At 37.5% G+C, this 24,045-nt stretch overlaps 1 protein-coding gene across 1 annotated transcript in view; it reads right to left on the bottom strand.

Annotated features, from left to right (window-relative positions):
• LTV1 (LTV1 ribosome biogenesis factor) overlaps positions 1-22,060 on the bottom strand; it is a 30,352-nt gene extending 8,292 nt beyond the window's left edge. Inside the window, exons 1-5 of the mRNA XM_083113522.1 lie at positions 21,972-22,060; positions 16,860-17,000; positions 11,251-11,469; positions 10,211-10,301; positions 1,711-1,840 (exon numbers count right to left, since the gene is read on the bottom strand). Coding sequence (XP_082969648.1) covers positions 1,711-1,840; positions 10,211-10,301; positions 11,251-11,469; positions 16,860-17,000; positions 21,972-21,974 — 584 coding nt within the window. The 5' untranslated portion in view covers positions 21,975-22,060. The remainder of the gene's footprint in view (positions 1-1,710; positions 1,841-10,210; positions 10,302-11,250; positions 11,470-16,859; positions 17,001-21,971) is intronic.
• Positions 22,061-24,045: the final 1,985 nt, after the last annotated feature.

The following is a 24,045-nucleotide window of genomic DNA, read 5'->3' as shown; positions in this document are numbered from 1 at the left end:
CTTGTTTTCAGAGAAGACTTTTATTTTTACTTTATTTAAGTGGTAGGTACATACCATCATACAAAAAATGTAACAAAGCGATATGACAAATTATATAAATTACATTTTAACATTTACCTTGTTTTTCAGAGAAGACTTTTATTTTTACTTTATTTAACTTATATTTACAATACAACTACATTAAGTCATTCCATTCGTGTGTCCGGAGAAAAAAAGAGGCAATCCGAGAATTAGGTATTCCTTATAAATTTAAAGCAAGCAATCGTGCCCCCCTACCAAAGTGCCGGTCTAGGCCCGGGCCTATGAGGCCTATTGGGGAATCCGGGCCTGCGTCTACGGAGACAAATTCACACAGAATTCATGGAGTCAAAAAGACATGCATAATTCCCTGTGAGTAGCCACCCTGTTACTTAATTATTCATTAACAAGAACTAAAACTTTACTGTCTCTTGAGTACTAAAATCTCCTTAACTACGAGGGCTGTTCAATAAAGAATGATCATAAATTTCTTACTCTCATGATGTATTGTATACAAATTTAATTTTATGTTGCATTGTTAGCTTCATGTGTGATGAATATGTGGTAAGAGTTTCAATTATTTTTTGCCAGTAGTACGTCAGTGGCAGCCATGCAAGTTCAGCCTACGCCTCATACCCGAACAACAGGACGTTCGCGTGCTGGTTTGTTCACAGTTGAAGGCGATGTTACAGGAAGATGAGGTGTTTCTTTCGAAGATTGTCACTGCAGATGAAACTTGGCTACACTATTACGATCCAGAGCAAACAGCAAAACTCTGTGTGGAAATCTGAGTCATCACCAACACCAAAGACAGCAAAAAAAGTGGTGCCTTCTGCTGGGAAGGTTATGGTCATATCATTTTTCGATATTCAGGGAATGGTGTATCAGCATGTCGTACCAACACATACAACTGTAACAGGAGCATACTACAGGGATATACTGAAACTTCTCCAAGTCCATATCAATTGCAAAATGCCACATTTGAAAGAATCAGGTTGGATGCTGCAGCACGATAATGCTTGCCCGCACATCACAGATGTTGTTACTGCATATTTCACCACACAAAATTTGACATGTTCCTCATCCTCCTTACAGTCCAGATCGAGCCCCTTCTGACTTTCTTTTATTCCATAATGTGAAGAAACACCTTCGTGGAAAGCGTTTTCCATCATCAGAAGCAGTGGTGAAGGCGATTTTGAAGCACCTATCGAAATATGGCTTCCAGGATGTCTTTGAAGAATGGGGGGGGGGGGGAGTGAGATAAGTGCATTCCATCGAATGGGGACTACTTTGAAAAGGACCATCAAAATTTGGACGATGAGTGAGGGTATGTTGTTATAAAAAAAATTATGATCATTCTTTATTGAACAGCCTTCGTAGATTAAAAGCTGAGACTGTAAAGAGGTACTCGGCACACACAATAGACACAGGACACAAACCCACATGGTCCCACTGGCCAGGAGTCCAGTTGCCAGAGCCTCGTTGGCCTGCAAAAAGGTCACCCCTTTCTAACTGTGAGAATAAGAAGCATACACCTTGTTACATTTTCATACTGCATACACATGACTATGCACTTCTGAGGAAACAAGCTATTAGCCTAATGTGTTAGAACAATATTCCACTCTTTCATTGCACTGTAACTTGATACATGATGTTCATCAAGAAGCAATAAGAAAAATACATGAAACTTACTATTCTGATTCATCAGGCGTGCGATTGGCTGCATTTATGAAATCATCATCTAACTGATTGTCAGGATCATCAAAGTCAAAATCATCATCCATTGCAGCCACAACATCAGGGTCCAAGTCAAGCTGTAACCCTACATTTTCAAAATACAAGTAAACGTTAGGTTATACAAGAATTAGTTGCAATAACATAACTGTACAGTCGTGCATATTTAGAGAGATCTAATGCTCACAAACAAACTTTAGTATAGAAGAGGAGATTCAACTCCTGTTGATGTTAATACATAAACATTACTTCATAATTGAGAAAAGAGACTCAGTAGTGTGTATATATATGGAGAAACTAGTACTCACTTTATCTGCAAGTGCAAAGCACATTACATTGGCAGATCCATCAGATCTGTCAATGAAAGAATCTAACAGCACCTAACGGATGCAAAAAAAGCCCAACCCACTACTGGTCTTGCCAAACACACAAATACCATAGCCATAAAATTCAGAAGGTACAAGTCAAACACACTGCCCACACACTCGCAGACACCAAAATCAAGGAAACGCATGCCATAATGCACTTCCCGCACAAGCTGAACATCGATAGCGGACAGGCACACCACACTTGGATTCCCCTACTACAACAGTTAACACCGGGATATAGCAGCAGACGCACAGTTAACAGCGCACCTAGCAGCAGCCAGAGAACTACAAACAAAAGACGCCAAGCAACAGTACAGCGAGTTCAAACGAGGATGGTGGCGGTGGCCTGAAATTAATAGAACAAAGAAGAAAAAACAGTTTCGCGGATAAAGTGAGTACTAGTTTCTCCATATTTATAAACATCAAGTTATAAATCATGATCAGTGTTTGGAAATAAGTTACTTTTTGGAGTAATTATAACTGTACCTAGATGCTTTTAAACTTAAGTAGCTGCAACTGTAACAAGAGGTTTTTTTTTGTTTTTGTTTTTTTTTTGCAATAGAAGAAATGTTATCCACAGTCACTTTAGGACACTTAAATTGTTAACCTGTAAAATTTGTAACATGAGGGAAGAGATAAAATTAGCAACTCTGTTTCAAACTACATATCTTGACTTGATGCTACTCATGGAATCGCCGAAGCATGCTTCATTGCAATTAGTCAATCTAATGTATTTTTGGTTATTTTCCATCACTTTTCAACCTCTCTGGGCTAATCCAAAAGTGAAAATCATGGAACACCTTCTGTAAACAAAAGCACGTGTACCTTAACAGTGTTGCCAACTTATAAAAAGAAAATAATCCACATAACCACAAGGTGCAAAGACATTCCATTTGCCAAACGACGCAGAATAAGTAGTGTTTCACTGATGACCTGTTGGGAGTTAATGTACATATGAAAAAACAAAATAAAATGCACATTTGGAGGTGAATTATTAAATATTGTCACATCTTTCTTCTCTCTTGCTGAGTCCCTTTTAAGTCAACCTCCCTCCCTCACCCCACAGCTATCATTCTCACTGACGATGTAAAATCACACTATGATATGCTGACATTCGACATACCACTTCCGTTTCTGTACTTGACTTAGTGAGAAGTATTGAGGTTGGCAACAGCCTAATAATGGATTTCTTCCGCAGCATGTAGTCCGTTCTATAAAGGTACACTAATGCAAGAAAAACGTGTAAATTACATTGGGCTATACACTTTAAAATATATTTTCATTCTGTTTATAATAATTATACATGATGACTTTGTAAATTACAACTGATCACGTGAGCAGAAAGAAAATAGTGCCAGTTTCAAAGATGGCGACTTCCATGCGTGCAGGAAGGTCTCTGTGTTCTCAGAGTTTCTTTCGGAAATATGCTGTTTGAAAAGTGGCGAGAAGCAGGTTGTTCTTAACCATGCACGTATATTCTAGGCTATCGCCGAAGCCCATATTAAAATACAGGAAATAATCGACTAGAGTGCGCGTCAAATCTCCTGCATATGGCCTTGAAAGGCTGAACAGCACCAGCGAATCACAGACGTGCGGCGTTGCCTAGTTCAGAACCTGTTTCACCTCGCTAATGAATCGTGTACCTGGCGCTCGGATATAAATAGATTATTTCAAGTGTCAATAGTTCAACATATTGAAAGATAATGAATTTGCGAGTATGTACGAAAAACAAGCGTGATTGTAGCTTATACCGTTCTCTCTGTAGAAGCAATGTTATTATAAACGTATTTGCATTGTATCGTTTTTGCTCTCCCTTCGTTCCTGCTGCATTCCGAAACTTTCCGATTAGCGAGGGGAATAGGGTACATTCGTTCCCGGTGATGGTAGAAGAAGTTGACAAAGAGGATACCGCCACTGATCGTTTTTTCCGTGTGTTTAGTGGGTGTTTGCAGCATGTCGTTGAACCAAGTGGTAGTGGTAGCGAGAGAAGAGAGAAAAAATACAGTGTTGTACGAAGCCAGGCACGACAGGTGATTATTCAGGTGTACAATTTTTTTAAAAAATGTTCAAGTGAAGAAGAGAGAAGTAAAATTGACTTTAAGAAGTGCCAGGCTCTAACAGATCAAGCGTGTGGTGTGAATCAAGCTACCGTTTCTCGGATATGTTCGGGGACAAAACCATATGGATCGGGGCCTGCTCCAATGTTTCAATCACCTAGAAAGCACATTAACGTACCGAAAAGAACGACAAACTTAGATGACTTTGAAAAAGACGTAGTTCGTACAACAGTCTTTGAATTTTACGATCGTGGCGATTTTCCTACTGCCAAAAAGATAACGTACTCTTTACGGGACAAAATATCTTACAAAGGCTCTACAACTTCCACCTTGAGAATATTAAAACAATTAGGCTTCAAGTACAGGAAAACCAACGACGGTCGTAAATTTCTGATGGAGAGAAGTGACATTGTTACGTCAAGGGTAAAATTTCTTCGTACAATGCACGAAATTCGTACAATGCACGAAATTCGAGTGTCTGGTGATTCGAGACCAATCTTTTACCTTGATGAGACTTGGGTAAATCAAAACCACACATTAAAAAGTATTTGGCAAGATACCTCAAGAAATGGTGGGTTAAAGGTAGCCGTCTTATCGTGTGTCATGTAGGTTCAGCGAAAACGGGATTCTTACCAGAGAGTAAGTGGGTATTTCGATCAAAATTGACATCAGATTATCACAATGAAATGACAGCTTATACATTTAAAGACTGGTTTCTGAACAGGTTCATTAATTACTTGGAAGAAGGAAGCATAATTATTAAGGATAATTCAAGTTATCATTCCGTAATAGTTAACAAAATTCCGAACACCACTACTCGCAAAACTGACATTCAACAATGGTTACAGCAACGCGGAATAAATTTTTCACAAACAGAAACTAAAGCAGAATTATTACAACGTGTTCTGCCGTTTAAAAATCAGGACAAAATATATGAGCTCGATCAACTTGCTAATGAAAGGGGGCATCAGATTATACCACTGCCGCCATACCATTGTCAGTACAATGCAATTGAGCTTGTGTGGGCTCAAGTAAAGCGTCAGGTTGCCAATAGAAACAGTACATTCAAAATTGTGGACGTTGAAAGACTTGTTAACGAAGAACTTGACAATGTAACACAAGAACAATGGGCCGCTTGTGTTAAACACGCACAACAATTACGGGAAAACGATTATGTAAAGGAGATATGTCGGGATGAAATTTTGGACCCAATTATAATAAATTTGAAGGACAGTGACACAGAGGGCGAAAGTAGTGCGGTCAGTGACGACGAGGACAACGACGGCAGTTGTTGGAGTGACGAGGAGCTCCTGGCAGTCCCTCTGGCATAATCAGGTATGTTCTTTTCTCCCATTAAGTTTATTATATGTTATATTATCTAATGTTCCGTGCTCTCCGTGACAAGGCGTTTCGCCCAACCACGCTGTCTCTTTTCCATGTGAGATTTCGACATGGCACCGCCGCAGTGCGCTGCTATTGGCTATCGCCATATGCAGGAGATTTGACGCGCACTATAGCAAATTTAACTGATGCTTCACTCGCACATAACGACCACGGGGGAAAGTGCTAGTGTATGGTCGTCTTTATTTATTGTCAGGCTTCTTTGTCTGAGGGAAAAGTCTTTCAAACCATAATGTATTTGTGCTGGCAGGGACGACCTTGGAGGTCCCTCGTGCTGGCTTCCAACCTCAAGTGCTGGAAAACTTTGCTTCAGAACTAAATTATGTGGATGACGACAAGATGTAACATTCGCTGTACTCATGTAAAATATATACCTCTGGGCGATTTTCCTCAAATTCGACACAGATAGGTTGCCAATGTACAGCAAAGTAGCCAGAAAATTAGTTGACCACCAGTGTTTGGAGTATAAATTCCTAGCTGGGGGAATACTTGGTCAAGTTTAGAGGTTGGCCTAGAATGTTTGTGTGAATCAACACGGAGACAATGCAGTAGGCAGGGGTGCCAATCCAAATTATCCAAGCTACAGGGGATACCTCTTGAAAATTACATCACCTCCCCCTCTCCATCCCTTCGAGCATTGCTCGTCTCTCTTCCAGTTCCATGAATTTCGTCACATACAAGCATTATAAATCCCCCCAAATTTAGTGATTTGCCCCTGAAGTTGGCGCTGTGCTTCTCCTTGAAATTCTACTGTGGTCGCAACTATATGGGACATTCTGAGACGTCAGCCATGTTGCCATCCTGTTTACTTCTGTTTCAAGCAACCCCCTCCCCCACTGTCAAAATCTACGCCCTCACGGTGGGGTTTCCGCCAGAGTCATCCAACGGAAATACGTTTGGCAACATAAACAATCCTTGTCATAGCAACCATTCACCGCACGTGTTTTCAACGACGCAGATCGGTGGTGGTTTCCGCAAAGTGATATATGGTCAAACTTGTCATGTCGCCCGCATAACAGGTTTTCAACGAAATTCTGGATACAATGATGTATCAGATAAAATTCAGATTTGAATCTCAAAACGATCTAAAATTTGTGTCTTTGTTGGTTTCAGACAAATTTCATACATTTTGTGAAATGTTTCCTCGAGATCTTTTGGTAGAACTGAGAGAACAGTATGCCTCAAATTTTGATAGAGCCTGCCTCAAAAATGAACTAAATGTGCTTTATTCTCTGGATGAGTACAAGAATAAATCAGTGAATGAAATTACAAATTACATGAAGCTCAATAATTTGGACATAGTGTTTAGTGAAGTGTACAAACTAGCAGAACTAATATTGACATTTCCATTGACAACTGCAACAGTCGAAAGGAGTTTTTCTTCTCTAAGGAGAATTAAGACGTATCTCAGAGCAACACAGGGACAAGCCCGGCTTAGTAATTTAGCTACAAGTATTTCATTTCATTCATTTTCACTCATTGACCGGGATAATGATAAATGATGTGTTTATTATAGTCTTCTTGTTTTCCAGTGCATGTGAAACAGAGAGTAGAGAAAGATAAACAATCTCTTTTTATTCCTCAGCTTATCTTTGTTTAGCTTCCGCTAAAACTGGCTGTATATTTGTTGCACAAAGGAGAAAACAACACTGTATGTCAACAATGTTGGGCAATAATTTGGTGGAAAAGGGCAGCAACAAAATCAAAAGGCTTGAATTTTCCTGAAAAGATTCTCTCACTCTCTTGTAATTCTTATTTTGGCACTGTCATACTGAGAGGAGGGGGAAGGGGGATCTGTTAACCCAGTGCCAGATAAATTGAACTTTTGACGTAGAAGAATATGTTCATTCTTCAACAAGACCGTATTTGATCACTTAATGAAAATTTCTTATACTTCAATGTGTAGATCTATCAGTTAAAATAGGAGTATGTTTTTGTTTTTTTCATGTTACATAAAATTAAAGGTCGGGTGAAGTACCAGTGAACAGCATATGATGGCAAGGGAAATTCACGAACAGCTGACGTGGTGTGATACGTTACACGAAGTGAGACGGTTTGTTTACAGAGGGTCGTGATTCCGACTGTAGTCCTACGGATGAATGGTGAGTTGACTGATTGATAACTGATTTAGGCTACTTTATATTGCATTTTTGCCACTTTTGGGTAATTGCGATGAGAAGGATGAATGATTATATGATGAAACTGATGAAGGGGCACTCCCAAAATCACCCATGCCCAAGCCAGGATTCAAACCCACAACCCCTGTGCTACCCACTCCACCACAGAGTTCGGCAAATGGTGAATTGAAGAAATAGATGAAGGAATGAACACAATAAGACATACAAGAGTTAACTAGGATTCAAACCTAACTAACTAACTCTCAAACCTAGGCTAGTACACACACAAAAATGCATGCCATAAAATAACCAATAAATCTCCTGTTTTTTCCTTACAGGAATCAGTTTAAGTATCTTATTATTACCAATTTCAGCTGATAGTCATACATCAGAAATTAGTTTTGTCACATCCCAAATTAATATATTCATCCCAACACTTTTTAAGAAGAGTACCTTATTTTTGAAAAAATAATTTCTAAACCACAATTTGTATTGGAATTATTCAGTTTTGACATCTTGCATATCTCGCAATGCTCTTATGTATCAGAAAATGGCTTTTCAAACTAATTTAGAACTGGTTAACATACACCATGTGAAAAAAAATGAGAATGGATTATATCAATCAGTTTTTGTAATGAACATATTTTACTCTACATTGTGCGGAAAATAATTCAATAATGTGTCAAACATAACACAATTTAGTTTTTTTTCTTGTATGTACGCATTGCTTGCATTGTAGAATTATTTTCCTGTAGTTTACGGTTATTACAAGCATAAGAAAACAGTTTTTCGTTGTGACGAACAGGACAACACACGCTCCCTTCATCACTTCATATGAAGTGAAACAGAAACTAAAAAATATTGTTTGGAATAATGAGTATCGTATTGCAAGTTTTGATGTTGAAAATTTATATCCTACTGTCCCAATAGAAGGTGCCACAGATGCATTACACAGATGGCTTATTGAGATGAAGGTTAACCCAGTAGAATCATGGGAAATGGTTCGATGGTTTACTGTATGTGCGAATTACAATTACTTTATATTTGATGGCAAAATCTACCAGAAAAATAATGGTCTATCAATGGGAAACCCAGTATCCGGAATCATCTCCAGCATTTTCCTTCAATACATAGAATCTCCAATTGTTAATGAGATAAGTGCAGATATCATACTCTACATCAGATATGTTGATGATGTGCTAATTATTGCTAAAAATTTAAAAAAACATCATGGACGTATTTAAATTGTTAAATGAATCAAATCGTCACATAAAATTCACTTGCGAACCCATGAATAACAATGTAATTTCTTTCCTTGATCTGCAAATTAAGACAACTGACACAACAATTCAAACATCAGTCCATAGGAAAAAATTAGCAGGGGAAAAATACATCCATGCCAATTCAGAACATTCACGTACAACAATGGATAATATATTTTTAATTTTTTTCCTGAGAGCACAAAGATTATGTTCTAATAATAAGGATATCAAAAATGAAGAAGAAAGGCTCTTTAATATAGCAAAAGAAAATGGATTTCACATTAACAGAATAAACCAAATCAAAAAACAAGTTGCAAGAAAACTAAAGGAAAAGAGAAATACAGACAAAGATGAAAAATCTGTTGAAGATAAATTTGTGTGCATTCCATTCCACAAGGGATTCTCACATAAAATTGCCAAAATTTTTAGAAGATTTAATTTCAAAATTGTTTTTAGATCACCAAGAAGTTTGGAATGTGCATTTAATTAATTCAAAATGAGAAACACTACCAGATGTGGAAACCACAGGAATATATAATATAAGTTGTTCATGTTCAAAGGATTATGTGGGACAAACAGCAAGGAAAATGGCAATAAGATGGCACGAACACGATTTGGACATTATAAATCTAAACCCAAGAACAGGTTTGTCAACTCATATCATCGAAGAGAAGCATTTGATTAAAAAGAGAAGGGTTTTAAAAAGATTAACGGGAAACACAGAGTTGAATGTCTGGGAAGCTTCGTTCATTGCAGAAGAACACTGGAATAAATTAAATAATGAAAATGGTAACATAGATCCAGGATGGAGTGTTCTTTTTCACAAATGGAGTAAGCCACCATCTTTAAAATTTAATGTAACAGAAAACATCAAGAGACTTTGTGAAAACAATGATGACTTTGAATTACCTGATGATATTTGGGATTCATAATTTTAAATAAAAAAATAATGTGATCAATTTTTTTTATCTGAAATAAAAATAAAACAGACTGCTTCTTCTCACAGTTAAGTTGCAATATTACAACAATGTAACATTGACAACATCCACTATATAACAGATTCTTTTTATTTAAAAAATTGCTAACCATTGTTATAACTGTATCTTTAGTCGAAATGAAAATAAATGTCTGATGAAGGGAGCGTGTGTTCTCCTGAAACGTCACAACGAAAAACTGTTTTCTTATGCTTGCAATAACCGCAAACTACAGGAAAATAATTCCACAATTTAGTTGTTTGAAATTCTCTCTCTTACCTCTGATAGGGGCTGCCTTATTCAAGAGACCTACTTCTTCCTCAAACTCAGATGCAAAAACTGACGAAGGCAATTTCAGATCTTTTTCCTCCTAAAATAAGTGCAAGAACAATATTTATTTATTTAGAAAATTCCAGATCCAGCACAGGTCCCCATTTTACACTGAAATTGTCAACAATGAAAAAGCAAAAATAATAATATATTTAACACAAGATCCCTTGTGCTCAAAAATAAAATTATTCATTATTTAATATTATAAACAACACATTCTTTCTTGATACAATTTGTGATATTTAAAAAAGCCAGTGTGTATCCTCAACAGCGTAGATCTGTTGCCTTGTAACCAAGGCATTCCCAGTTTGATTCAAGGTCGAAGTACGTTGAAGAGTTGTCACTCATTTTAAACTGTGGGTGCAGTCCTGAACAGCCCTTCTGTGCATTAAATAGAACAACTTTTTTTTTGGTTCATTTATGTCACTTTTTACCTCTTCGAGAAATCATTACCTGCAGCAGATCTGTATATAGACTCTCTAAAAGTGGTATTTCTTTGCAGAGGCTCTTTATATAGATGGTATTTCAAAATTAATGGTAGTTGTATTGCTCAGCCCTAGTGAGAAGTAATCCCATTGGATACTAAGAAGTGAAAAGGAAAGTACTGTAAATGAACAAGAACATGCTGAGAAAATGATAAAAAAAAAATCACAAAAACTACCTATACTTTGGTCAATTTTCAATTGGAATAAATCATTATCATAAAAAATAAAGGAGCAAAAACTATCAATTTGTACTTTTATTTCATGTCATACTTGGTCCTTCTTTAGACTACTCACAATGATGAGAATTAACAGTAAATAGATGGAATTGGTGTAGGGGACAAAGGAAAACTCATGCACAAACCGGAATTTGAACCCAGAACTTTCAGTGGTGAGATTATGAGTCGACCACTCAATGTACTCAGGCACCAAAGAAGTAATTTCATAATTTCACATGCCAGTGTAATTGTTTAAGAGTATAAACAGAAATGTAACAAAAACCCTCACCTTTGCTTTGCGCTCCGAGGATACCGGTGGAAACTCGTTTGGTTTGCACTCCGAGGATAATGGTGGAAACTCATTCTCATTTAAGTGAAATTTTTCAACCGGCACCCATTCAACAGGTTGTTTATTAACATCCCTCAAATGTTGGAGGTAATTATAGTCATCATCAAAGTATACACCAAACTTCCTTTGCTCTTCTTTTCTTTTCTCATCCTCCTCTGGCTGTAAACACAGATTAAAAATCGTATAAAAAGTCATGTATCCATCCTCAAAAAATTCATTTTTAAAATTCAACCAACAGTGTTTACCCATAACACTTATATCAAGATGCCGAAACCACAAATAACCAAGATATTCTTCACAAATGTATGCACACACGTAAATCCAAGAAACATGTGGACATTCTAACAGTACTCAACCTAACAAAAAACATCGAAAATTACTATCAGCAGCAAACCTAACAACAAAAATTAGTTACACCATAATATATAACACTCCTACGCAAATAAAACAAATCACCTATAAAAGAAAAACCATCATTAAGAAATATACATACATGCCTTGAAAATGTTCATTCTCACAAGCAGTTTATTTACTTGTTTTAGCTTTGTTTACATGATGAGATTAAGGCTATAATGCCATTTCTTCTAATTAACCATCAATTTCGATGTTGTCTTACATCTGTTTAGTAATATTATTATTTAAAAAAGAATACAGTTCATAATGCACACACATGACACATGCTCACACACATAAACAGAAAGGAAGTACAGTTTACCCCTCCCCTCACAACACACATGTACAGCATGTCTGAAAAGTAACTAACTGTGCAGTGCAGTGAGAAAATAAAAGAACGTGTGAAAAAGTGATAAATGGGGGAAGACATTGCACTGGGAGAGTGAGTGAGACTAGTACGATGATGCGAGTCCCAGATGGTGTTACGCGAGATTCAAGAGGGCTGGTTTCAACAAGATGGGGCTACTGCACACACAGCTGGGGCATCACTCCATTTTTTGGAAGAATCTTTTGGTGACAGCATAATCTCTCGTGGATTCTGGCCTGCTAGGTCTCCAGACCTCACTCCCCCGGATTTTTGTCTGTGGGGCTCACCCAAGGGACGGGTATACGAGAACAATCCTCACACACTGGGGGAGCTGCAGAGAGCCATTACCCAACACATTGGACAGATAACTCCAGCAACCCTCCATAAAGTGTTTAACAATATTAAGTGTTGTGTGCAGACATGACTTCAGGTTGGAGGAGGACATTTCCAGCATCTCCTGTAGAGAAAACGGCAGATGCCGTAAGCACAACATTTCCACTGCACAGTTACTTTTCGGACACACTGTGCATATATATATATATATTCTCACCCCTTTTGCAGGGAGAAAAAAGGATATTTGTGAATGCATCGGTATTCACGTGACTAGTCATCATCCAATTTGAAATATCACTGAGCACTTTCACAGCTTTTTAAACAAAATATCACAGTATGGACACACATATTAAAGGAAGAAAAAAAGGCACATGGAAATGATAACATGAAACCTAACACATCCACAACATAACAAATTATATTAGTATGAGGAACGACATAATGACATGATACATACTGTATTTACTCATGTATAATGCACACTTCTTTTCCCAAATCTTTGTCCCCAAAAACTGTGGTGCACATTATGCACGGAATAATTTGGGCAGCCAACATGAAACCGTACAGGGTCATTCCATGATTTTGTGACACTTGCATTGATTTTTCATGTTTATGGAACCCTATCTATATCGTTGTAAAGCTTGAATTCTGTAGTTTCTGAATATGGCAACAGTATTCCATTCAAGATGGTGACACTAATGTGCAATGTGGTTGAAATAAGCTCATCACAAAATGAAGTAACGTTCTGATTTTTATTACTGGCCAAATAATTTGATATGGAGTGTGTAACTGCCTTAATGGGAGAAATCTTGTGCTGCTAACTGCTAGATAAGGGTCCTGAATGTGCCTCATATAAATGTTACATTAATCACAAAAAGGTGTATATTTTGAAGTTTTTCTTTTAGAAAAAAAGTAAAGAAGGAATGAACAAAACCACGTATGAAAGTTTAAAGGCCATGTCCCACGATTTTTCACTTCGTAATGTAATGTTCTGCGATGCCAAGAAAAGCAGTGCTATTCTGGCGGAATTCAAGCATACACCTCCCGTCACATGGGATGCGCATCAGCGGTATTTGTTGGGCGAGAAATAATAGGAAATAACTTCCTGAGCTCTGCAAATCCATAAGGTAATTTTGATCTTGCTCTCTACTACTGTATTACATAATAAATAAGGTGGTTAAAGAGTTAAATCTTTGGGATGCTCAACACAGTGGAGGGAGATGGGGGGAGGTGTCGTTGGTTGGTGGCTTATTGTTTACACAAGAGGATATTCTCCTCTTGGTCCACTAGCAACAGGTGACTCATTGAATAGGTATGATGTCATTCATTCTTGATCGGCATAGCAACAGCTTTATGACCTACAAATACGAAAGCCATATCTTGAACCTGGATTGTACTGCGCATTATACAGGAGACACAATTGTTGTCACTTTTTACCATAAAAAAACAGGGTGTGCATTATACATGGGTACATATGGTAGAACCACCTAAAAACCATCCATTACCTGTCCATAGGCTCTCTGTGATATAAAAACCACAGAAAACATTCATAAACACAATGCCAAATTTTCCTCTTTGTCACAGGGGTATGGATGATCAAAACCATATCAATGAAAGATGCAGTTACAAACTAAAATATATATATTAGATACCTTTCACACTCAAATAGCGTCGGGGCATTTCAGTGACTTATCCAAACACACCCTCCCAATTTTCTGCAAAACCCCCTAAAATTCTTCTGAAAGGTCTAATTTCTTGTAACTTTGACGTTAAATTCGCATTTACATGTCCCAGAACACAGTCTTACTCTCCTAAAAGAGGGGAAACTCTGTATAAGCCCAAGCAAGTGACACAGCCAACAGCTATGAACTGCACACTGATATGCAACACCTTCCTTTCCAGTCTGTGTAAAAGTATTCTCTGTGGATGCATGATAATCAGACCAGGTTGACATGATGCATTCAATTGGCACAGGATGGGTTACACGGAAGCAACACTCAACACATGCAGCTTGTCAGTTCCATCCAGTCCAGAGAGCACTTATTTCTAAAGGTTGGTTTCCAAATAACAAGTGTCGCTTGTCGCTTCAGTCCGAATGCTCCAATAAAATAACAAGCAACTAAGAAATAATATGGGTCCATTGTGAATATTTGGACAGCGGGAAAAGCATATTCATGATCCACCATCTGATGGATGGATGCTAATCTTGTCATTATATGTGCACCTGTTCTACAGGTATACTTGCATGGTAAAATGAATATGTAATGCATCATTCTTGCAGAATCATTTTTCTGTCCTATACATTTCCCACTATCTTGAGTTGAAATTACCTTATTCAACGTATGTACAATTAAAATCTGTTTACTTTACATATTTCACCAGTTTGCATTATATATAAATATATTTCCTACTTATTTATGCATGTATGTAATTTTTTTACACAAAAAGAGTGTAAAGGGCCGATTGGTTATTACAGGGAATAAAATCAAGCGAGAAAATTTTTATTTTGATGCTATACAAGTGCATACCCTGGCTATTTTTCTACATAGTCACCATGATGCTCCAAGCATTTTTGATACCGTCAAACAAGTTTACATAGACCTTCTGCGTAGATATCTGCTGCCTGGGATCTCAGCCAGTCGAGATCTGATGTATTGAGAACTTCACTATTACCGAAACGTTGCGAAGCAAGCCACTTTTTGAGATGAAGGAACAGAAAGTAATCACTTTGGGCAAGATCGGGACTCTATGGTGAGTGTTTAAAACGTTACCATCAGAATTCTTTAATTGTCGCAACAGTACGTTCAGCTGTGTGTGGGAGAAGTTGTCACGAATAAGCAGAATTCAAAACCGTAACATTCCTCTTCGCTGGTTTTGGATGGCAATACACATCTGCTGTGATGGTTCGTCCCAGTTCCAGGAATTCCACGAGGATTACACCTTTTTGGTCCCAAAACACAGTTGCTATGATATTGCCATGTGATGGTGTTTGCTTGAATTTCTTCGGTTTCGGTGAACCGGAGTGACACCATTGCATGTATTGCTGCTTCGACTCACCAGTGATGTACGATATCCAGGTTTCGTCTCCAGTCACTTTGTGAGAAAACAAGTCCTTCCCATCCTTCTCCCAGTGGGCCATTCACGTGCTGATTTCATTCTTTCATCTTCGTGAGTGTTTGTCAACATTTTTGGCACCCACCTTGCAAACAGTTTTCGATAACCCAGATTGTTCGTTACAATTCTGTGCAATGTTTTATCAGACACCTCAGGAAACTCCTTGTCTAGATCAGTAATGGTGAAACGGCCATTGGATCGCACTTTCTCATCAACACGTTGCACAAGGTCATCCATCTGAACACTAGGCCTGCCGCTCCGCTCGTCATCATGAACATTTGAACGCTCTTCCCGAAAAGCATGGCACGATTGTCTTACCTTTCCTTCACTCATTACTGTTGGTCCGTAAATGGCACGCAATTCTCAATGAATGCCAGCTGCACTCAGTCCTTTTGCGTTGAGAAATCTAATCACCGACCTCACCTCGCATTTGGCGGGATTTTCTATTACAGCAACCATTTCAACTTCCTGCTACTCGCACGTATGCACCTCCACTGAGAAATATACCTCCGTTGCAGGCACAGACTACTAAAGCATGCTTCCATGCATGCGCAGCTTCGTTAGTGTTGCCAGTCCCCAAGTAAAAAATTATCGGCCTTTTTTTTTCTTTTCTTTTTTCATGTGCCTCGTAACTTCTTGAACCTGCCTTTCAGAATGCAATTTCTGCATAATTACTGACCTCAATATACCAACTAATACACATTTATCTATTTCAAACATTAATTCAAACCCATTTTGAAACTTTGCTACGTTTTCTTAATCCATCTACAAAACCTTGCAGAAATTATCTAGTACATGGAAGTCACACTAGAGGGTGGAGGTTCGCATAACATCTATTAATTTGATCTTTAATACTTTCTTTTTTGTTTAATGGAGAGCAAGATACCTAGGAGAGTGATTTGCAGATACAGTCGTAATGAAGGCTAACATTTTCCAAATCATGCACAACACCTCTGCCTATTTCATGTTCTATTTTTCTTCTGAATTCTGAAAGGAACTGATCGACATGGCCACCTGCACATATTGCACACAACGAAAAAGGGGGGGAATAATTAAAAGGGTACACCTGTACAGCTTTCACATTATTGTTATAATATAAAGTTGATAGCACGATAAACTGCTGAGAAGAATGGAAAGCTTATAACAAGCTCTCCAGTAAAATATCAAATAAATATATTGGCAGTAACATTAACTTGCACTGAAATATTTCTCCTTGATGGATGACAATATTTACAAATGATTTATAGTAAATTCAGGATATTTAATGTATATTTATATGCACACACAAATCTTTAAAAACTACAACAGTTATCAATTTCAACCTCAAATTTACAAAACTTACTTTCTTATTTTTTGTCGACACTGGCAACAAAACATGTTGAGGTGCTTTTTCATCAGCAACTAAAGGATCCTGCTGACTTCTATGAACCAAATTGAAAGAAAGAGAATTCTTCTTATCAATAAACTTCTTTTTCCTGGTAGGCTTGAAATGAAAAACAAATACAAATTACTAACACAGCAATTAAAATTTCCAGTAAACACTTTCTATAATTTGGAAATTACTCCCTCAATTTTAAATTGCTGTGGAGCCATTATTAGTATGCAGAGTTTGTTCACTTCTAATGGAAATATATGGATTTTCCATTGCAATGTATGATTCTTTTCTTTGCAACATTTCCATTAATGTGAAAATTGCTATATTTGGTATAGTAGTTGTGACAATATTAAAGGACATTCTGAACAGTTGACCATCCTGCTATTGTGATACGAGAAAATATAGCTATTGAACGTTCGGTAAAAATTTACTATTCCACAAACACATGTAACTCCTTTATTTCGTCATTTCTAACATTCGTGCTTACCTATCTGCTTCGCAGAACATTCTTTAAGGTGTATTCGCGGTTTTTTTTGATGAAAGTAATTTCAATTTTTCACATTACGAGTACTTCTTTCTTTTCGTATCCGTAAGACACAATATGGTGCGTACACCTTCGTAGATCATCGTGCTTGTGTTTTGTAGATTTTCATTGGGTATGCAGTGTTTCCAACCTTCTTAACCCAAAAAATACAAACATAGTTAAAATGCATTCAACCATTGCCAATAGCCTCAAAACACATTACGTAAGGTTAGGTTAGGCAAACATAGTTAAAATTCGTTTAACTATGTTTGCCTAACCTAACTAAACCTACCCTAACCTTACATAATGTTTCTTGGGGCTATTGTGAATGGTTCAACGGATTTTAACTATGTTTGTATTTTTGGTTGGAAACACAGAAGGTTGGTTGTATACCCACTGATTCACGATGCTGTGCCCGCCATATTGTGTGTTAGAGAAGCGAAAAAAGGACAAACAATAATTACTGTTATGGACATTATTTTCGTGAGAAAAGCAAAATGACACACTACACAATGTTCCACAATGCACAATCAGTAAGTACGAATGTAAAAAATGACGAAATAAACGAGTGAGAGGTATTGTTCGGTGATGCAATTGGTACTTAAAAACAACAAATCAAGCAATCAATCAAAAATTGATTAAATGTTGCCATTGATCAAAAACCTCTCACTTGTTTATTTCGTCACTTTTTACATTCGTACTTATCTATTGATATTGCAAAACATTCTTTAAGGTGAAATATTGCTTTTCTGATGTTTTGTGATGAAAATAATGTCAATAATAGCCCCACGAACCATTCATGATAGCCCCAAAAACCATTTATAAATAGCCCCACAAACCATTCACGGCAAGGTTAGGTTCGTTCGGTTAGGCAAACATAGTAATATCATGAAAAACACATGATTTACCACTCCAGCAGATTCTACGATGACAGAAATATCTCCACAAAGTATCCAAATGGTAGAAAAACTCATTCCAGTAAGTACTCTCTTGTGTAAAAATGAAGAAATCCGTTCGGCCGATAGGCAACTTTTACCTTTTGCTTTTCTGAGGAAAATAAGGTAATTATGCGATATCGCCTGAACACCTCTCACTCGTTTATTTCGTTAATTTTAGCATTGATACTTAGCTATTCTGCATTGCGAAAGATTCTTTAAGGTGAAGTTATGCCTTTTTCCATAAAATAGTGTCAACTTTTCATATTATGAGTCATTATTTGTCTTCCTTGTTCCGCTTGGGTAACAGACAATATGGCATGCACTCGTCATGGATCATCGCACGTTGTGCTTGAGTTTTGTCGATTTGGAGTGGGTATGCAGTGTTTCAACCTTCTTAACCGAAAAATACCTACTTTCGTGTTCATTATGTCATTACAAACCATTGACGGATAGCCCCCCACAAACCATTGATGGATAGCTCCAAAAATTATTCACGACAGCCCCAAAAACCATTCACGATAGCCCAAAAAACCATTCACGATAGCAAGGTTAGGTTAGGTAAGCATAGTTAAAAAAAAATTCTCGTAAAAAAAAGGCACATTTGGAAACACTGGCTAGAACGCGTGACTTTCGACGCTTGCGCCATTTGCAGGTACATAATGGAAACAACGGCATAATGTTGTCCCTTTACAGAAAATGCAAGTTCCTTACATAAAAAGTAATTATTTCGGCATGAGTTTACAATACCGAACCACTCTCCAATTTCTATAAACTTTCGCCTACTTACTAATTTCGGTGTCCTGATGACGTATCTGTAGTTCATATTTGGCGGTCACATGTTCAAATTGTACATTTACGTGTAGAACTTGTAAAATAACCTTGCGATTTACTATGCTGATTGTCCATACATAGCAATTCGGAACAATCTTTCTTTCGAAATTCGTTAATGCTCTTCCTTTACGCACAACAATCTTGCAACCTTGAATATTGACGTAATACGATGAATGCCTACGAGGTTAGGTTAGGCCTGTTAGGTTAGGTTCCATTAGCATAAATACAAAGAAAAAATAATATTTTCGCTAAGAGACGCGTTACCTTGTCTTGCCTAACATGAAAAAGCTCTCTCCTGTGACGTCAGAACACAATGTTGCTACAATGTAGTGCGATAAGTGACATTCATTCGGGAAAAATGGGGTGTTCCGTGGAGCTGCTGTTCTTATGGTAGGGTTACGTTACGTTAAGAAAACATAGTTTATTTCGTTTTTTTCTCTATTTCCATACTTGACCGCCAATTATTACATTATTACTCAATTAGTGAGTAGGCGAAATTTCATAGCAATTTGAGAGCGGTCCGGTATTGTAAACTCGTTCCATTATTTCTTGTTCTGCAGCATTCTATGGTGAAGTTTTCAGTTTCCGCGAAAGAAAATACCTCGAAGAACTTTGACATTGCTACAGAAACTGATTTCAGTAAGTAGTTTCTCCTCTAAGTTTGAAGAAATCCGTTCGGGCGATATCGCATATTTACCGAAAATGGTAACATTATCGTATGGGTGAAACGGATTCCTTCAAATTTCCTTCAAATTTACAGGAGAAAGTACTTACGGAAATCATTTTCTTGAGCATTTTGGAAGTTCCTGAATGTAGATTTGATCCATTTTAATGTGAATGCGTTTTGTTTTCTGCGAAAATATCTGTCCGACACGCTGTTTCTGCTCCCGCCATTTGCTTTCTGAATGAGAGTGCTATGTTCCGTGTGTTAAGATGATTCAACCCCGTAGCCAGTGTTTCAGCCTCGCCGTGTTTTCACTAGAACCACCTATCGAGTTCGGAACAAGCCATTTTCCCCGAATGGGTGTCACTTATCGCACAACACAGTAGCAACATTGTGTTCTGACGTCACAGGAGAGACCTCTTTCATGTTAGGCAATACAAGGTAACGCGTCTCTTAGCGAAAATATTAATTTTTCTTTGTATTTATGCTAATGGAACCTAACCTAACAGGCCTAACCTAACCACGTAGGCATTCCTCGTCTGACGTCAATATTCAAGGTTGCAAGATTGGTGTGCGTAAAGGCAGAGCATTAACACTTATCGCACAACACTCTAGCAACATTGTGTTCCGACGTCACAGGAAACCTTTTTCATGTTAGGCAATACAAGGTAACGCGTTTCTTAGCGAAAATATTAATTTTCTTTGTATTTATGCTAATGGAACCTAACCTAACAGGCCTAACCTAACCACGTAGGCATTCCTCGTCTGATGTCAATATTCAAGTTTGAAAGATTGTTGTGCGTAAAGGAAGAGCATTAACACTTATCGCACAACACTCTAGCAACATTGTGTTCTGACGTCACAGGAGACCTTTTTCATGTTAGGCAATACAAAGGTAAAGCGTCTCTTAGCGAAAATATTATTTTTTCTTTGTATTTATGCTAATGGAACCTAACCTAACAGGCCTAACCTAACCACGTAGGCATTCCTCGTCTGACGTGAATATTCAAGGTTGCAAGAGTGTTGTGCGTAAAAGAAGAGCATTAACGAATTGCGAAAGAAAGATGGTTCCGAATTGCTGTGTATGGACAATGAATGTGGTAAATCGCAAGGTTATTTTACAAGTTCTACACGTAAATGCGACGTATTAGCATAATTTCAAATACGGGCACGAAAGTAGATATTTTCCGGTGAACGAGGTTGCACCACTGCATAAATCGACAAAACACTCTCAGAACTAAACGAGTATGCTATCACGGCCATAATGTGTTACAGATTCGAAACAACAAGTAACAGTAAGTACTCGTAAATAGAAAAAATAAACATTATCTTAGTTAGAAATGCATTATTTCGCCTTAAGAAATGTTCCGCAACACGTTAGCAATGTAAAGAAGTCCGAAATATATGATTCGTAGGTGTTTCACCCATACGATAATAGTACCGAAAATAATGTTAATAACAATAATTATTGTTCATCCTTTTCTCGCTTCCTTAAGACACAATATGGCGGGTACAGTTTCAATAGTATCAGTGGTATACAGTGTTTCCACCTTTCTTAACCGAAAAATGTCCCACACACCTTTCACGCATAGCCCCAAAAACCATTCCCGGATAGCCCCACAAACTATTCACGGTAAGGTTCGGTTAGGTTAGGCAAACAGTTAAAATTTTGGGTCGTAGTAATATCGAGAATGTATTTTTCGTTTTTTTCATCTTCTTGCAAAACAACCGTGTCGGAAACACTGACAGGAGATTACGTCATCATCATCCGATTCACGTAGATCAAGGAACAGCAACGGCATGAAGAAATCCGTTATTCCGATTGACAACTTTTACCAAAAATTGTTAGCACAGCGAGCTCCAACTCCGAATCCTGACTTGGGCATGGGTGTTCTTTTCGAGTATCCCTTCATCAATCAATCATTTTCACCGTCACAATTACACTAAAGGGCACAAAAGCGACGCTAAATAACCAAAATCAAAATAATCAACTATTCTAAGTGATGATAAGTAACCACTACTTTTGTGCAAATGTCATAAAACATGAAATGGGCAAGAGACACATATTAACAATATCGATATTTCGTTACTAAACATATAAGTATATTACATTTTCTCCTTACCATTTTCAGAATTACAGATTATCTAACTATCTACTAAAACTTAAGTTACACACGTTGTTCCCAGTTGAGAACTGTTCTATAACCCTATCGGTTGGGTACTTCTGACGATATGTAGATACTGAATCTTATGCCTTGTCTGGGGCCATACCTGACTTTCACCACCAGTGGCGTACGCAAGGGACGGAAATTACTGGATTTAAACAAACTCTTGATCTTTAAAGAAATGCTGTGTATTATTTTTAATAGACAATTTACCACAATCAATGATCTGCGACAACAATAATAACAATAATAAATATTTTAATTATCTTTTCCATGCAGTACGTAGAAAGAGCACAGCATTCCAAACACACGTCTCATTAAAAGAGTGAATGCCTTGAAAATAAAATATGACAGCACCTATGATTTTTAAAGAGAAAATAAGTTGTTCTGTATCTCATCGAATATTTAAACCAACATGTATTTTTTTTTCTGTGAACAACGAGCAGTAACAAAGAAAGTTCTTTGTTCATTGTAAGCGGCTAATGAGGAGAAAGGCTAGGCCAATAAGAAAACACAGTCGCCAGTCCGTCTTCTTATTGTTTGCCGCGGCAGCGGCACGTTTGAATTTCTGGATTCGAACGACAATAAGATTAACTATTTGATTGATTGATTGAGCTTGCAAATTTTGGTGCGTCAGCACTTGGGCTATTTTGCACCCGTCATATTATACGGGGTCCACCCTTACCATAACTAAAATATAAATGTAGGTCTAATGTCGGACGCATAGGCGTAGCTAGAACGTTATATTTGGGTGTGCACAAAGAAGAAAAAAAAAAGGTCTTGTACCTTTTTAATAGCATATTTTGCAACACAATCACTTGGCTCTTTAACTGCACTGATGTTTGTAAAGGAATATAAATTCACTAAATGACAGTGTTGAAAATTTTTGAATATACAAGAATGTAGTAGAAAAAAATCAAATTGCATAGAAATTACACACACAAAAAATGTTCATAAATGTTAGAAACAAATAGATCAAAATACACGTCATCTATAACACGAGACGTCTGTCAAAAGGTACAATGTTCTTAAACTCATCAATAACTTCATTTACATCAATAGACTAAGCTTTTTCCTGTTCCCGAAATAGCAAGAGCAGGGCTTCCAATCTATCCTGCTTCTGAGTTGCTCTTAATTTAGTTTTAACTTGGGTAAGCTTGGAGAAAGCTCTCTCTCACACGTGCAGCTTGTGACAGGTATAGAAGAAAAGCGCTGCATCACAGAGTAGAATGCAGTAAATATCTTCTTTCTCCAATGATATCAAAAAATCGGAAAACTATAGACACTCGTTTCATCAGCGATAATGCACACATTTGTACCAAGTAATGACATTTTCAACTTCTTACAAACTGCCGCTTATTTTCTCTCTTATTGAAATATCTGTCTTTAATTCTCTTTGATAAAGCAGCCCATTAGGGTGTGCCTAGGCACACCCGGCACACCCCGTAGCTACGCCTATGGTCGGACGACTAAAATATTCTTACTTCGGTTAAAAGCTGAGGCTGTAAAGGGGCACTAAGCACATGCAGGGACACAGAATAGACTATATTTTTAGTTTATTTATGATTACCAAGGGTTCATGTTGAAGCTCCAGTTAGTGGGTCTATAATTTTAGCTGGGATGCTATTAAAGCTTGGTGGTTATGGTATTTTGCGTATTATTTTGTGCATGGAAGGATTAGCTGTTAAATATAATGTTTTTTGGTTTGGAAGTGCAGGGGTGCCCATCCCCCCAAGGCCAATGGCGCAATCCCCCCCCCAAAATCATGTCATGCGTCTCCCCAAATTATATTATTCGCGCACTCAAATCATATAGTAACCCCCATAAAGTAAAGCTCAGGACGATAATATAATACTGTTTCTCTTTCAAAGAATTCACGCACCCCCCGTTTTCTTGGGGTAAATATAATTATTTTAGTAACCCATAACAATAATTACGTGGATTTTATCTTCAGTACAAATTTAACTTGTTAAAGTAAAATTTTTCTGTGACGTGAAGTTAAATATGCGGATTCGATATATTTTTGTTCCAA

This window comes from Lepisma saccharinum, chromosome 27 (genome assembly GCF_977018435.1).
Source record: "Lepisma saccharinum chromosome 27, izLepSacc3.1, whole genome shotgun sequence".
Lineage (NCBI taxonomy): Eukaryota > Metazoa > Arthropoda > Insecta > Zygentoma > Lepismatidae > Lepisma > Lepisma saccharinum.
Note: the sequence above shows the minus strand (reverse complement) of the source record. Positions and strands in the feature narration are given on the sequence as shown.